The sequence below is a fragment of the Chrysochloris asiatica genome, unplaced genomic scaffold (assembly GCF_000296735.1).
Source record: "Chrysochloris asiatica unplaced genomic scaffold, ChrAsi1.0 scaffold00005, whole genome shotgun sequence".
Lineage (NCBI taxonomy): Eukaryota > Metazoa > Chordata > Mammalia > Afrosoricida > Chrysochloridae > Chrysochloris > Chrysochloris asiatica.
The window spans coordinates 13,806,535-13,824,035 of record NW_006408523.1 but is presented as its reverse complement, the minus strand read 5'-3'; the positions used below and the strand labels follow the sequence as shown (position 1 = coordinate 13,824,035).

The 17,501-nt window shown below is 43.0% G+C and overlaps 1 protein-coding gene across 1 annotated transcript in view; it reads left to right on the top strand.

Annotated features, from left to right (window-relative positions):
• Window positions 1–17,501, top strand: part of FARP1 (FERM, RhoGEF (ARHGEF) and pleckstrin domain protein 1 (chondrocyte-derived)) — a 307,399-nt gene that overhangs the window by 282,220 nt on the left and 7,678 nt on the right. Inside the window, exons 17-20 of the mRNA XM_006831984.1 lie at window positions 6,628–6,865; window positions 11,650–11,780; window positions 17,043–17,111; window positions 17,338–17,427. Of these exons, the coding sequence (XP_006832047.1) occupies window positions 6,628–6,865; window positions 11,650–11,780; window positions 17,043–17,111; window positions 17,338–17,427 (528 nt within the window). The remainder of the gene's footprint in view (window positions 1–6,627; window positions 6,866–11,649; window positions 11,781–17,042; window positions 17,112–17,337; window positions 17,428–17,501) is intronic.

Here is a 17,501-nt window from a genome sequence, read left to right as displayed (position 1 = left end):
GTTTTGATACATTTTATAATCATTTTTCTGAATTCCTTCTCAGGCATTTCCAAAGCCTGCTCATCTTCCAGTATGGAGTGTAGGTCTACTTTCAGCTCATTTGCCTCAGTCACTTTTTCTCGTTTCTGGACATGTGCAGATATGGTCATCTGCTTCTTTTTTGGGGGGCATATTCAGGAGTTAGCTGTGGCCTTAATACTTAGATGTGTGTGTATTTGGGGTTTTTTTTTTTTTGTTTTTTGTTTTGTGCTTTCTGATTGCCTCCAGGTAGATGTGATCAGGAGATGGGCTTCCCTTTTCACTCTTCTTCCTGAGAAATTTCAAGATGCCACTGTTGTTGTGGCGTAACTCAGGATTTAATTTTCGGCCTATTTCCTTTTTAGTGTGTCTGACCTGCTCCACAATCCTTGTTCAGACCTTTTCCCTAGTGATAAACAATTCAGGGCTGGCTGAGGCCATTTTGCACTGCCGTGGGGTTTTTTTTTTTTTTTTAATGTTTTATTGTGAATTTTGTGGTAGTTTACATGGGAGAACATTAGTTTTACATTGATTCTATCCTATATTGTGTCATTTGGTTTTAAGTGGAAACTGTCACTTGAAATTTCAAGGAGAACTATGTGCATGCATAGTAGAACCCCCTGGGGGTGAGGGTGGGATGTCCACTTGCTCAGGCACCCCCTCTAATCACCAGAATGGAGGTGCGCAGACAGCAAGACCAATGAACAGATTTAAAAAAAAGAATGTCCACACCTTTATCTCGGCAGTTCTGTCAGGCATCCATGGCTGCTCAAATCCCTCCCCCACTTGGTCTCTCCCAAAGTGGTGGCTCCAGAAGCAGCTGAATGTCTTGAATTAAAAAGCAATGGATTTCTTGCTTCTGCTACAAATTCCCCTGGCTGTAAGCCTTCCAACCTTCTAAATATTCCTTTATATGTGTTCAGAGTTCTGGGACTAGCCCCTGGGCCTGCTTGGTCCGGTATTCTGTGTTATTGCTGACGGAGCTCCTTACTGCACTTCCAGCCAATCTGCCATCTTGTTTGTTCTCTATCAGTTGGTAATTTGAACTACTATATTCATAAATATAGGTCAAGTTCATCAAATTGTAGCAATTTACACTCATTTCCTTTATCAAAAAATTATGTTTTTTCTTGTTGTTTGTTGTTGTTGTTGTTGTTGTTTTAATCTTCCTCCAGTCAAGTTCTGATTATCAAGCCATCAAGGCTAGGTTGAAAGAGTACTGTCTGCAAGTTTGGGTGTTCTTGTGTGACTCCCTTCACTTCACTTCACATCAGCTGGATGCTTCTCTCTCAGCTCTAGCCCTCTGTGGTTAGGTCCTTGTCCATGGGCTCAGGTGTCCCCAGGTCTCACCACACTTTGGACCAACCAGCCCTTCCTCTTCTCTCTCTCCAGTCTCAGTCTCTTGACAAAGATCAGGATCTTACTTCACAGATCCTGAGTTACTGTTTGCTTTCTCAGTGTGTTCAAAAACCAACACTCCACTCCTTGGCAGTGGTATCCAAGAGAGACTGCAGATGTAAACAGAACTGTAAAATCTTGTTTCACAAAAAGAAAAGTACAATTCATCGAAGGCTTTATACAAATGTATTTGCTAAGGGTGATGCAACAGTGGGCTGAAACGTAGGAGTATTTGTGAGGACGGTGTAGGACAGGACAGGGTTTCGTTCTGTTGTTCAGGGGGTCACTATGAGCCAGAGCCAACTCAACGACACCAAACAATAACAAGGTTGTGCACAGAACTTAGCTGTAACAGTAATAGAAATCTTTTCAATTTATTGATTTTTTTTTTTTTAAGTTTTATTATGGATTGAGTGAGGGTTTGCAGAGCAGCTCATCAGTTTTACATTTAACAATTCTTACACATTCTGTTTCATCTCACTGACTACAGTCCCCTTCAGGTAACATCACTTATGTCATTTTCTCCCTGTGTCTCCTGTTTCCATTCCTCCTTCTTTCCCAAGCCTTTTGAACTTTGTCCTTAGGTACATGCTGCCTCTTCGATCTCAAATGGTTGATGATTCTAAGGTGGGCATATTTCTCTAGGGTTATTGTTCCCCTTATGGGCATGTCTGTTGTGTGGCTGAAATTGAGCCCTGAGGTTGAGTTCAATTCCAGATCTGACGGGTGACCACGGGCCAGAATCTCACAAGTTCTCTGTCTAATATCATAAGCCTGGTATTTTTTAGGATTCTAAGATCTGTTGTACATTTCTATCTCCTCTCTCCAGGAGCTTCTAATGTGATCCCTTTCAGAGCAGTTGGGAGTGGCAGCCCCTTCTGGTCTCAGGGGGGTGGAGACTGATGGTCACATGTTCCATTGGACTGTTTCCTAAACATGGCCAGTTTTCATTGTTCTCCTTTCCTTCGCATGGAGGGACCAGTCGTTTCCCTTTAGATGGCTGGCTGCCCAGGATCTTTTAAGATCCCAGTTGCTACTTGCCAAAGTAGAATGTTGGACATTGACTTGGTGGACTATGTTATGCCAATTGACCATGGTGTCCCCTGAGATTAGGATCCTGAACCCCAGGTGCAATAACTCATTCCCTCAAGGCATTTTGGTCATGGTTAAGAAGTTTTCATAACTTTGCATCCCGTATGCTCCACCATCTTCATGTGTGTGTATATATGTATGTGTGTGTGTGTGTGCGTGTGTGAGAGTGTGTGTGCGCACAGCAGTAATAAATACCATGTGTAAATATCCTTTGTCAAACCTGTGTATGTCGGGGAGGTATATTCCCACTCTGTGTGTCCATTCATACATAAGCTTATAGACCACCGTTACCACAGGGTTGTATATATAACAGTGTTTACCTCTGTTGCCTTTCTTCCTCTATCTTCCCCTGCTTCCATCATTCTTTTGCCAACCTCCCGTACTAAAATATCTTTCTTCTGTAACCTATCGTTACTGCTATACTAGCCAGTTATTTTCCTCATTAAACATTTGCTGCCAAGTCAACCCTGATGTAGAGCAACCCCACCACGGTGTGTCAGAGGAGAACTGTGCTTCAGCGGGTTTCCAACAGGCCAGGTTTCAGAAGTAGATCACCAGGCCTTTCTTCTGAGGCCCCTCTGGGTAGACTTGGAATTGAGTGGACTTTCGATTAGCAGCTGAGAACATGAATGTTTTGCAACACCCAGGGACTCCGTTCTCCTCATTTGAAATCTCTTTTCTCATGTTTGTTTTTGTTGTTGTGTTGTTTTTTAATCGTGTTTTTTCAACCCATTTTGGATTTTGACCTTTCTCATGATGTTCTTTTGTTTGTTTGTTTTTATTGTGAATTGAGTGATCGTTTACATGGGAGAGCATCCGCTTTACATTCATCCTATCATATTTGATTTCTTTGGAATGATTACAATCCCCTCTGCTTCCAGCCAAGATCCATCTATCTAACACCAGCAATGATGTCCCTTGTTCCACGTCCTCATCTGAACTTGACTTGAACATTTGGCAGTTCCCTGTCAATGTATTGTTGTAGCCATTTCAATTATTTTGAGCAAAATTTTACTTTCATGTGATATTAAAGATATTGTCTGATTTCTGCATTCCACTGGGTCACCACTCTTTGGAATTGGCACAAATAGAGATCTCTTTCAGTCAATTGGCTAGGTAGCTGTCTTACAAATATCTTGGTGTAGATGAGTTAATGCCTCCAGTCCTGCAGTTTGTTAAAAGATTTCAATTTGTCATCAATTCCCGGTGCCTTGTTCGTTGCCAATGCCTTTAGTGCACCTTGGACAACTTCCTTCAGTACCATTGTCTCTTGATCATATGCTACCTCTTGAAATGATTGAATCTCAACCATGTCTTTTTGATACAGTGATGCTGTGTATTCCTTCCATGTTCTTTGATGCTTTCTGAATCATTCAATATTTTACACATAGAATCCTTTAATTTTGCAAGTCAAGGTTTGAATTTTTTTCTTCAGTCCCTGAGCTTGAGAAATGCTGAATGTCTTTCTAACTCCAGGTCTTTTATATATTTCATTATAATAGTTGACTTTGTCATCTTGAACTGTCCCTTGAAACTTTGCATCCAGCTCTTTTACCTCATTTCTTCCATTTGCTTTAGCATCCCTACTCTGGAAAGCAGGTTTCAGAGTCTCTTCTGACATCCATTTTGATCTTTTCTTTCTTTATTTTATTAATGACCTTTTGCTTTCTTCTGTATGATATTCTTGATGTCATCCAACAACTCTCCTGGTCTTTGGTTCTTGGTGTCTAACACATCAAACCTGTTCTTGAGATGGTCTCTAAATTCAGGTGGGATATGTTTAAGGCCATATTTTTGTTCTTGTGGACTTATTTTCATTTTTTTCAGCTTCAGCCTGAACTTGCATATGGGTAATTGATGGTCTGTTCCATGGTCTACCCCTGGCCTTGTTTTGGCTGATGATAAGGAGCTTTTCCACCATATCTTTGCACAGATGTACTCAATTTTATTTTTCTATGTTCCCTTTGGTTAGATCCATGTGTATAGTCACCTTTTATGTTGTTTTAAAAAGGTATTTGCAGTGAAGAAGTCTATCATGTATTCTCCAGCATAGTTTCTATCATCAAGACCATATTTTCCAACTACTGATCCTTCCTCTTTGTTTCCCACCTCTGCATTCCAATCACCAATAATTAACAGTACATCTTGATTATATGTTTGATCAATTTCAGACTGAAGAAATTGGTAGAATTCTTCTTCAATTTCCCCATCATAGGCTTTAGTGGCTGGTGTGTATATGTGAATAATAGTTGTATTAAGTGATCTTCCTGGGTCTATAGATATTATCCTATCTCAGGCAGCATCATACTTCAAGACAGATCTTGAAATGCTCTTTTTGATGATGAATGTAACACCATTCCTTTTCAATTTGTCATTCCTCACCTAATAAACCATGTGATTGTCAGATTCAAAATGACCAATATCAGTCTATTTCAGGATATCTGTGTTTATGCATTCTATTTAATTTTTGACAACTTCCAATTTTCTTAGATTCATACTTTGTACATTCCATGTTTTGGTTATTCATGGCTGTGCCCCAACAGTAAATGAAGGTCCTGAAAGCTTTACTTCATTGGTGTCATCATGGTCAACTCTGGTTTGAGGAGGCAGCTCTTCCTCATGTTTTGAGTGCCTTCCAACCTGAGGAGTTCCTCGTCTGGCACTGTATCTGACAATGTTCTGGTGCTCTTCATCATGATTCAATATTCAGTATTCTGGTACTAACTGATAGTGTTGCAATAGTATTCATAAGGTTTTCAGGGACTAAATATTCCGAAGTAGTCTGTCTCCTTCTTCCTTGTGTCTTAGTCTGAAAGTGCAACTGAAACCTGTCCACCATGGGTGACCCTGCTGGTACTTAAAATACCAGTGGCAGAGCCTCCAGAACCACAGCAATACACAACTCACCACAGTAGGACAAACTTGGCAGAAAATTCAAAACTTAGAGTTTTGGCAAGTTCCCTAGGTGGTTCTGTCTGGATTAACTAGTTTGTGGTGGACCCAGTTGAGGAAGATGGTGGCTTTGGGCTGGTTGGGACACATTTGCAATTGAAGAGCTCATGGAGTATGTGAGCAGAGATGTTGCAGAAACTTGCTGTGCATTAGTACAGTGCCGTTGTCCATAGCTGAAATCTAGACTCTGGTATTAGAGCACATGTAGGTAGTCCGTGCACTCCCAGTAAGTAATTTTGGAGTAAAATGGAAGGCAACGGCTGCTATTCCAGAGTCTTGGTGTGGTGCTCCAGGATAATGCACTGGACCTCATGGTGGGTTTGAATTGCAAGGTTTCACTCTCGGAAACCCTATAACAGGGTTGTTATCAGTCAGAACTGAAAACCCTCTACAGGATCGCTATCAGTCAGAAGCGACTCAATGACACCTAACAACAACAACAAGTGCTGTTCCAGAGAAGTCCTTAGGCTTCAAGGCTCTTCTCTTGGGATTCTTCCCCACCTGCCAAGGGGCAGTTAATGTCTCCTTTAATAACTCACTCCATTAGCAAACTTTTACTTTGAAGCTGCCTCCACCACTACTCCAACAGAGGAGGGACCGTGTCTTATTCTCATCCATCTCTTAGCAAATTGGGTGACTCGAACAGAAAATGATGAGGTAATTCGTAATGTTATTTTATCTGTATATCACATGTTTTTTCATTTATGTGTGTTTTAGACTTCTAGTACTTCCATAGAACTTTTCATTTTCATTCTGAGAAAGTTAAGTAATAAAACTAAGTAATTTTTGGAGTCCTGATGTGGCATCATGGGATAAGCACTTCACTTCAAGGTCAGTTTGAACTTCAAGGTCTGCATTCAGATTCACCAGCTGTTCCTTGGAAACCCTATATGGGGTCGCTATGAGTCTGAATGGACTTAATGACGCTTAACAAACACAACAACAAAAGTGATCTTTGGAGTCCTGGTGTGGTAGTCTAGGATAAGCACTGGATCACAAGGTCGTTTGAACTACAAGGTTGATGGTTCAAACCCACCAGTGGCTCCTTGGAAAGCTATGGGTTGGAGCCAGCTGCATGGTACACAACCACCACCATCCCCTAGGTGATCTTCCTTCCCTAGCCGAACTTGATGAAACAGGTAGATTTTCAACTTTCTCCCTTTTCAGCAACTGGCCACTCACCTATGGAAGCACAATGAGGCTTTGGAGGGACTGGAGAACGGGATCAAGGGCTCCCGGCGGCTGGAGCACTTCTGTAGAGACTTCGAGCTACAGAAGGTGTGTTACCTACCGCTCAACACCTTCCTCCTGCGGCCCCTGCACCGGCTAATGCACTACAAGCAGATCCTGGAGCGGCTGTGCAAACAGCACTCCCCGAACCACGCGGACTTCCGGGACTGCAGAGGTGAGCCACACCTTCCGCTGCAGGGATGTTGCAATAATCCCGGGTTGTCATGGTTCCATCTGTCAAACATTATCTGCTAAGTCTCCATCTTCCTGAAAGGAGGTAGTTAGTAAAGACCACCATGTCCTCTTCCCACCTCCCTTTCTCCTGGTCCTGTGTGAAGAGCCCTGAGGAGCTCCACTGGAAAGACAGATCCCCCCACCCCGAAGTTTTATTTCGCTTACACAGCTGACACTCATCATTCCTTCCTCATTTCCTTGCCTCTGGAAAATGGCTTCTAATTCTACCATTGGTCACTGGTGCTGGCATTTGTGATGTCCCAAATGACCAAACCCAAATCTGACCTCATGTGTAGCCCGGGAGAGTTTTCTTGACAGTGATCTTTACAGAAACAGGCAGTTCAAACCCACCAGGCGGCCTTTATTCCTCAGCACTGCCCAGTAGTGAGTTCAAACTACAAACCAACTTTTTATAATATACCAAGTCAGCTTAATAAGCACTTTATATGAATGCTTCATCTTCACAAGAATCCATTTTACAGATGAGAAATATGATACCAGAGAGGTTAAGTAGCTGGCCCAGATCACACAGCTGAGACATAAAAGATGTGGCACCAAAGTTCTGAGCTCTGACTCTTCATTGCTGCCCGATTGTTACTAACCACTGTCGCTGTGGAGCACCTGCCAAGGGCCAGGCCCGGTGCCATGTATGTCACTTACATTAATGCTGTTACCCTTTGAACTCCCTCCCCTGAGATAAGCATCCTTATCCCATGTAACAGGTAAGGAAACTGAGGCTTGTTGTTGTTGTTAGGTGCCATCGAGTCAATACCGACTCAGAGAGACCTTATGCACAATAGAATGAAACACTGCCCGATCCTGGGCCAACCTCACTACTGTTGCCATGCTTGAGCCCCTTGATACTGCCACTTAGCCCATCCATCTCTCTGGGGGTCTTCCTCTTTTTCTCTGACCCTTCACCTTACCAAACATGATATCCTTCTTCAGTGACTGGTCCCCCCTGACAATATGTCCGAAGTATGAGAGACGAAGTTTGGCCATCCTGGCCTCCAAGGAGCACTCTGGCTGCACTTCTTCCAACACAGATCTGTTGGTTCTTTTGGCAGCCCATGGCACTTTTCAGTATTCTTCTCCAACACCATAACTCAAAACTGAGGCTTAGAGTGGATAAAGGACCTGCCAGGATCGTTCAGTTGGTCACAGGTCACAGCTGGTTCCCCCCACTATGCCTTACATTCTCTTTTTGAACCTAAGTAGTTCTGTCTCATGTTGTATGTGGTCTGTGACTCTCTTCACTGCTGCATTGAGGTCACACATTCTATATTACAGTGGGCTCTCAGCAAATGTACTTTGAACAGATCCCATGAATTTGCGCACCCACTGGTATGTACAACTGGTGTCCTGGTGTGGCAGTTTTAGGATAAGCACTGGACTTAGTAGCCTCAAAGTCTGCGGTACAAACCTACCAGCTGCTTCTTAGAAGCCCTACACAGGGTCATTCTGAATCAAAACCCACTTAGTGTCACTTAACAATAGAAGCATGTTCCACTAATCACTGTGGTAGCACTATAGGATATGCATTGGACTGCTAACCTCAAGGTTGGCAATTCAAACCCACCAGCTGCTCCACAGAAGGCGAGTGAAGCTTTCTGCTCCCGTAAAGATTTATAGCCTCAGAAACCCTGTACAGGATCACTATGAGTTGGAACAGACTTGATGGTAGTGAGTTTGGTGTTTGAGAACATTTTGAGGCCCTTGTATCTTACCTAAAATATTCTAAGTATCTCTTCTCTCTCAGACCACTCCTGTCAGCTTTTGAAAATCCCTCTTTTACTTCTTTGCTTAAAGCTTGTGTGGTACCTGATTCCCACAGGAACTCATTCTTCCTGATCTGGCCTCCTTGATACCCCCCGCTACCACCCCCCCGTAGCATGTTTATTTTGAGCAATGGCTGTTTCCGCGTGTAGCAGAGAGAGAACAGAAGGGGTGTGGCCCCTGCCCACATTCTCACAGGTACACAGACAAGTACCGGGCAGTGGCTGACTCTGAGGGCCGTGAGAAGAGGGCGAGCAGTGCAGGGCATCGATTTGGCTGTTTGGGCCTAGAAGAAACATGCTGAATGTGAGACCCTCTTAAGTGTAGAACTAAAGTGTAAATGTTGTTGAGTGCCTTCGAGTCAATTCCAACTCATGATGGCCCTATATAGGGTTTCCAAGGAGCGGCTGGTGAGCTTGAACCAGCGATATTATAGTTCAAACAGACCTTGCAGTCCAGCACATTACCTCACAGCACCACACCAGGTTTCAAATAGGAGGGTTTTATTTTGGTTGAGGGGAGGACATGAAAAATAGTTAGGGTCTTAAAGAGGCAGAGACGATGGAACATTCCCGAAAGTAAAAGACGTTTCTTGTGGCTAGAGTGTGGAACACAAAGGGATAAAACCAAATGGTGAAACTGCAAAAGTAGACTGGGCCCTGATCCCACAGGATCTTACTAACCCTGTCAGACTTAAGAGCAAAGGAAAGAAACAAGATTTGAAGGATTAGGCTTGTTCTAGAAGGACCCCTCTATTGTTATTGTTAGGTGCCATCAAGTCGGTAACCTACTCATAGCGACTCTATGCACAACAGAACGAAATACTGCCCAGTCCTGGGCTAACCTCACAATCATTGCTATGTTTGAGCCCATTGATGCTGCCACTGTGCCAATTCATCTTGCTGAGGGTCTTCCTCTTTTTCTCTGACCCTCCACTTTACCAAACATGATACCCTTCTCCAGTGACTGGTCCCGCCTGACAATATGTCCAAAGTATGAGAAACGAAGTTTGGCCATCCTGGCTTCCAAGGAGCACTCTGGCTATATTTCTTCCAACACAGTTCTGTTGGTTCTTTTGACAGTCCATGGTACTTTCAGTATTCTCCAACACCATAACTGAAATGCATCAGTTTTTCTACAGTCTTCTTATTCACTGTCCAACTTTCGCATGCATGTGAGATTATTGAAAATGCCATGGCTTAGGTCAGGCACACCTTAGTCATCAAACTGACATCTTTGCTCTTTAACACTTTAAAGAGAGGTTAGTTTCTACAATATATAAAGGACTTATACAAATTAAAATTTAAGAAGACAGCCCACTGAAAACTTGGCTAAATAGAACATTGGCAGTCCATGGAGGTTGAACAGACTAACGAATGGCTGGGACTGCTAGAGACCATCAGTCTTGAAAGCAAATCCTACAGTCTCTCGACTCCATATCTTGATAAGCTCTGTTTCTTCTGCTTAAACTTACTACCTCCACCTCTTTTTCCTTTTGTGGCAAACTCGTTTGTCCAGCAAGCCTCCATGTGTGCCTTGAAGTTGAGGGGACCTCCCCACCTTGTCCTATTGGATTGTCACTGCCAGTCCTGGATGAGATGATGTAAAGCCCCTCCCAGCTCTAAGGACTGTACAGATTGTCACCCTGATTACCCATGAGGGTGAAGGAAAGTTGCAGTTTTGTGTGTGTCTTTCTTGGCAGATTTACCAAGTTTTCTTTTTATTACTTTTCTAAACAGTCCCTGATAGAAATAGTCTTTCATTGACAATTAAATGGAAAACTGTCTTGGTACCTAGCTTTTAAACATCAGGAGGCATCATTATAGAAAAGTTGGGAAGGACAAGGTGTAACTGGACATATATTCCCTGAATGTGCTACAGATGCCAACAGCTGCTCCAAGCATGCCTTGCCCCATGAGCACCTGGGAGGCAGGACGCCATTTTTTTTCTCTTACTCCCATCCAATCAGCATTTGGTTTCCAGTAAATGCTTTTTTTTTTTTTTTTAAGCAAGAATGCACAATGCTTCAGGGTAGGAGTAGGGGGCATTATTGAGTTGATGTTAATGGTGGTGAAGTAGTTTGGAAAAGGATGTATATAGTGGTGATCCAACAAGAAAACAGTCTTCAGTGTAACTGAATTGTGAAAGTGGACATTGTTGTATTGGTAGATGTTCTGGTGTGTGGATTTTCACTACAAGTAAAACAACAACAAAACTGTCAATGCTCAGCTACTATGGCTTTGAGTGTTCCTCCCAACTTGCATTATTAACTAGTGGATGGCTTACCATCTGAGAGAGAAATGCTAGTTTTTAGAAATAAATTTTAATTTCATGGTTACTCTTCTGCAATAATCTTGGTAAACAAGAATCATGTCAGCAGACAGAATAGGTGTACTGGAATCATGGTTGTTGATGGTGAAGTGCTTAAAGAGTGACAGGTGGGTTTGAACCGCCAACTTTTCCGTAAGCGGTCCAGTGCTTATCCTACATTGGCACATAATACAAAAGTGTTGCCAGTATCTATTGGACCCCCTCACAAAATGAGCCTCCTTCACCCCAAACTTTTCTGTGGCGTCTTTGTGTTCATGGTGCTGAATTCTTGACAGGTCTGGGGAGGGAAGAAAAATCTCTACCCTGAGAACCAAAACCTAGATTCTCTTACTCTCCTGCCTCTTGAGCCAACAAATTATCCTAATTAAAGGACAGCTGTATGCCACATCGCTATAAATGGGTCATTTACACAGGCCAGATGCCCTTGGGAAATGAAAGCGAATGCAAACATAAAGTCATTCACTGCAATTTTTATTAGAGAGAAATTTTTTCCTGGAAGCACAGCTTCCTGCTACTACAGGATGTAACCCTTAAGAGATGAGCTTTCAAGCTATTGGGGCGGGGGAGACTCTTGTCTCTCATTAATGCGGCCACTTTGATGTCATTTCCCTTCATCAGCTGCGTTGGCAGAGATCACTGAGCTGGTGGTACAGCTCCACAGTACGATGATCACCATGGAGAATTTCCAGAAACTGCATGAACTCAAGAAAGACTTGATAGGCATCGACAATCTTGTGATCCCAGGAAGGGTAAGCGGAAGGGGTCTCTCTCTGCTAGAAACGAGACCTTTTATGCAACTGAAATTTGAACCCTTTGAATACTAACACTCCCAAATCAAAATATCCTCATTTCAGAATTGCCTTCCATCCACATGGGAGACAATTGAGAAACCACCTCACACATTACTTGTGTTGTTAAAAATTATCACGTTGGAAGATACAGGACTCCTTTATCGTGTTGTGTTCTCCTTATTGTTGATTTGCTTTTTTCCCTCCCATATTCCAAGAGAGGATTTGAGATAGCTTATACTTTGTTTTTTTTCAATTTGGTAAATGGAAGTTAAAATCTTTTTTTAAATTGGGTAAAGCCAGAGAAAACTTTGGCACATGAAAACATGTTGTAAAGTCACAGGCAAGTATGAATTTTCTGTACGTAATTTAATTTCAACTAGAAATTAAAATAACATTTTAACCAGAAAACAATTCTGGGAGTGATACATGTTGGTTACTAACTTTCACCTACCCAGCATCCTCCACTACGTGCAGGTCATTCACAATTAAAGAGGGGTTCCTGACAAACTCACACTTCTTTCAGGTCTAGGGGACTATAACAATTGTAACATAGTATGCCTTTTTTTTTTTTTTTTAAGTTTCCTTCCTATGAAGCTGTCATTGCCCAGGAATGAAAAATTCAGTTTCTGCATCTTTTCAAGTCTCTTCATGGGCTCTTTAACCCTTTAACCTTTCAAACCACACATCACCTGGGCTCACCGAGTAATTTGAACCTCTTTGATCTCCTGTCTGTCTGCCTTTCCTTCCAGACAGGTATCAGTGATTCAGGGAATTCATTTTATCTGACAAGTGACTGCCCTGGAAGGTTAGGAGAGATGAGGGATCCTCCCTGTGTATTGGGTTATTTCTGTCAGAAAGCCTAAGTATAAAACTGACCGGAAGACAACTTGTGGGAGATTGTCTGAAGAGTTATGTGGGAAGAAGCGGGGTGGAAATTAAAGCTGGGATTTGCTTCAGCTCTGCTGGTGAGAAAATTCTGGCAGGCCTCAGCACATAACCACCACGTTCCATCATCCATGTGGAGCCCTTAGAAAAGCTCTGTGGAAACTAAGTTTTTCTCTTCATTTTGAATGCTATAAAATATTTTGCCTACTGCAGGATTTGTAAAGAATTTAATACTTTGAGGAAACAGTTTTCATGTTTCCTCATAACAAAAAAGTTTCATATAACAAAAAAGAACATTGGGCTGGAGTATAAAGACCTGGGTTTATGTTCACGCTCCCCTAGAACTGGGATTGTTCGCTCACCAGAATGGCTTGCAAGCTAAGAGGAATGCATTCTTTTGAATGAAACCGAACAGAATGGAAGCAGGGGCTGAAAGGGGAAACATCCTTTTTTTTTTTTTTTTTGTCAACCAGTATACCCTGTATTTCTCTCTGAAGGGGAGCAGCTTGAAGCTTAGGACGGACATTCAGGGCCTTTGCTTATTTGTTCCCAGGGTTTAAAAAAAAAAAAAAAAGTCATTCTTGGTGAGAGTCTTGGATCTACATGCTCTCGGCTTCCTGCTGCTGCGGGAGACCATACTGCCTTTTCTAACTCTGGGAGTGCTCCCAGCCATGCTGCCTCCACAAGCTGCATCCCATCAGAACAGCTAGAAAATGTCCATGAGCATGAGCAGAAGGGAGAATTTTAGAGTTAAGGTTCCTCATTTTCTGTTACCTGCATTTTGAAAGCAGTTCCCCTAAAACACCATGTCCTCATATAATACTGTTGATGTCTAACATCATCCAAGAGCCCTGGGAGTGTAGTGGGTTATGCAAGGTCAGCAGTTCCAATCCACCAACTGTGTCTTCGGAGAAAGATGAGAATTTTGGCTGCCGTAAAGATTTATAGCCTTGGAAACCCTATGTTGTTGTTATTAAGTGCCATGGAATCGGTTCCGACTCACTGCAACTCTTAAGGTTTCCAAGGAGCAGCTGGTGAGTTTGAACCAATGACCTTGCAAACCTACCTTGAAGTCTAGTGCTTATCCTGTGGCACCACACCAGGACAGGATCACTATGAGTCAGAACTGAGTCATTCATACCTAACAATAACAACATAATCGGAAGATGCTTAATCGTATTTGTTTGTACTTTAATGCATTTAACTTTGTTGATCATAACAAACTATGGATAACATTGCAATGAATGTTAACTCAGACTTAATTGTGCTCATGAGGAACCAGTACATAGATCAAGGGGCAGTTTTTGAACTAAAACAGATGCTGAATGGTTTAAAACCAGGAAAGGTGTGTGTTAGGGTTTTACCCTTACACCGTATTTACTTAATCTGTGTGCTGAGCCCACAGTCTGAGATGCTGAATTATGTGAAGAAGAATGTGGCATCAGGATTAGAAGAAGACTTATTAGCAACCTGCGATTTTCAGGTGATACAACCTTGTTTGCTGGAAGGGAAGAGGACTTGAAGTAATTACTGATGAAAATCCAAGACTATAGCTTTCAGTATGGATTTCACCTCAATACGATGAAAATGAAAATCCTCACAACTGGATCAATAAGTAACATCATGCAAGACAAAGGATTGAAATTGTCAAAAGACTTCATTTTGCTTGCATCCTCTATCAATACTCAGAGGCAGCAGGGAAAAAAATAAAATGACATGTTGCATTGTACAAAAGCTTCAAAATGTTAAAAAGCAAACGTGTCACGTTGAGGACTAAGGTGCACCTGACCCAAACCATGGTATAGTCAATAGCCTCATATGCATGTGCAAGCTGGACAATGAATAAGAAAGACCAGAGAAGAATCTATGCATTTGAAATACGGTCTTGGTGAAGAAGAGTGCAAGTTCAACTCATGGCCAGAAAAACAAAGAAATCTGTTTTGGAAGAAATGGCTGGATTGCTCCTTAGAAGTGACAATAGTGAGACTTCCTCTCTTGTACTTTGGACATGTTGTTGGGAAGGACCCTCCTCTGGAGAAGGACATTGTTTGGTAAAGCAGAGGGTCAACGATGAAAAGGAAGACCCCTGATAGATGGATTGGCACAGAGGCAACACCAATGGGCTGAAATACTAGGCCGGCGCAGGACCAGGCAGTGTCTCACTCTGTTGTATCTGGTTGGTACAATCCAACACCCAACAATAACACACCCAGCATTCCTTGTGTCAAGTTGGTACAATCCAACACCAACAACAACACACCCAGCATTCCCTGGAGCTCTCCATGTATCGTGGCATCCATCTTTGCCTAGATCTGGGAGCGTCACCGTGCAGGGACGCCAGTGCAAAGGACATACTCCACTCCAGGGTCTTCTTTTTGGTGACAGTAGGGCCGTCTTTCTCTGCTCGCTTCTCTCGTTTTATCTCTTGTTAAAATGCTGTTACAGACCACAACCCTCGGAAGCTCCCTTTCATCTGACCAGCATTGTGATGGGATTCAAAGTATCAGCCAATGCTTAGTCCTTTTATTGGTTTACCACATCAGATCACATGATAAGGAATCCTCAGAGAACAGTCACATTACATCATCAGAGAACTGCCAAACCATCTGATTCAGGACCCAGCCAGACTGACACGTATTTTAGATGGACACAATCCAATTTATAACAACGCACAAAAGAAATGAAAAGATATTCAAACAAAAACTTATGTTCTTTGCAGAGTCCTGCTCACTGCAAGGCTGGTGGTTCAAACCTATCAGCCGCTCCTTGAAAACCCTATACAGGGTTGTTGCGAGTCTGAACTGACTTGATAGTACTTAACAACAATGCGCATTGTAGCACTATCCACAATTGTCAGAAGGTACAAACAGCTGATGAGTCCATCGTGCATAAAGGGATAAACAAACTGTGGCCTATCTATCTATCTATCTATATGTGTGTGTGTGTGTGTGTATGTATATATAACATGCACTGGTATATTATTCTGCTATAAAAAGGAATAAAGTGTGGTGAAACTTGACAACATTATCCTAAGTGAAAGAAGCTCAAAGGGCCCATATTGTATGATCCGATTGATGTAAAATACCCAGGATGATCGTTCATCTATTCAGAAAACAGATTGCTGCGAAAAGGGACATGAAGAGCTAAAATCTATATATGTTGTTGTTGTTGTTGTTGTTAAGTGCCGTCGAGTCGGGTCCGACCCATAGCGACCCTGTACAGGGTTTCCGAGGGTGTAAATCTTTACGGGAGTAGAAAGCCTCATCTTTCTCCCGCGGAGCGGCTGGTAGTTTCGAACTGCTGAGCTTAAGGTTCGCAGCCCGATTCGTAACCACTACACTACCAGCTTTTCCTTTTAGGCAGGTCAAATGTTCTAGAACTAGGTGGTAATGATGGCTCCACAGTATTGTGAATGCACTTAAGTTTTTTGTATTCTAAGAAACATGTACCCCAGGATGGCCCATGCCCTGTACAGCTGAGTCTCAGGGAAGATTTATTTTGAAATGCAGAGCTTTGTAGACACCCTTCCTCTCAAACATTTCTCTTCTAACCCAGGGACAGGTTTTGAAAACCAGTTTCAATCCTAGAGAAGATGCCTCGACTCATAAAACTAGTTGTGTCAAGTCAACTCTGGCTTAAGGCCACCCCTGTGTGTCAGAGTGGAACTGCGCATTGTGGGTTTTTCCGAAGTAGACAGCCAGGCCTCTCTTCTGAGGTACCTCTGGGTAGATGCCAACCTCCTATCTTTCAGTTAGCAACTGAGCACCTAACTGCACATGACCTCACCTCCACACTCAGGACTTGCAAGTAACTTGCAGCGTTCCACTTTCCCTTGCCACTCTTTAGACCTCTGACTTCTTTGAAGCCTGGTTGGGGTCCTTGTCATCCCCCTCTTACTATGGGGGAGCCCCATAGAGCCTAGTGGGTAAGTTCATTGGCATTGTCCTCAGAGAGGCCTGAGTTTGAATCCCGCCTCCCAGCATAAGGGCTGGGCAGCCCTGGACAAACGGCTTAGCCGCTTCTACTAAAGCAAGTTGATCCTAGTACTTGTCTCAGAGGGTTCTGGGGAGAAAGAATGCTTCAAAAAGTTTGTGGAAAATGGAATGGAAAAACAAAGGAATTTTCCCATAAACTTTAAAAAACCCCTTGTAGTAACTGCAAGTGGAGTCCTGGTGTGCGGTGCTGTAGGATGAACATTGGACTAACTAGCTGCTCCTTGGAAACCTGTGATTCAGAATGTAACTAATGACTGTCATTTTTGACATGAAGAGGGACCGTGGCCTGAGGAAGTTGGATGCTCCTTATTTAGACTCTTGTGCTTTGGTTTCTCCACAGGAGTTCATTCGCCTGGGAAGCCTGAGCAAGCTGTCTGGGAAGGGGCTCCAGCAGCGCATGTTTTTCCTGGTGAGTGATGGGAACGGCTGTGTCCTCACTGTGATCTGGCAAAACACACAAGAGACAGTCCCTGGGTCAGGACCCCAGCACCCAAGGGCAGACCTGGGTGTGGAGGAGCAGCAGCCACTGGGATAAAGTAACTGTAACGAAGGATTTCATAACATACTGACAACAGCCTGTTCAGGTTTCTGCTGGAACCCCTTTATCTCAGAAGCACTTTTTCTTGCTCCTCTAGTTCAATGACGTCTTGCTATACACAAGCAGAGGGCTGACAGCCTCCAATCAGTTCAAAGTCCACGGGCAGCTCCCTCTCTACGGCATGACTGTGAGTATGTGTGTGCGCACCAGCTCTGGCCTTCCCCTCTTGGCTGCCTTGAGATGTTTAGACCAGTTAACCAT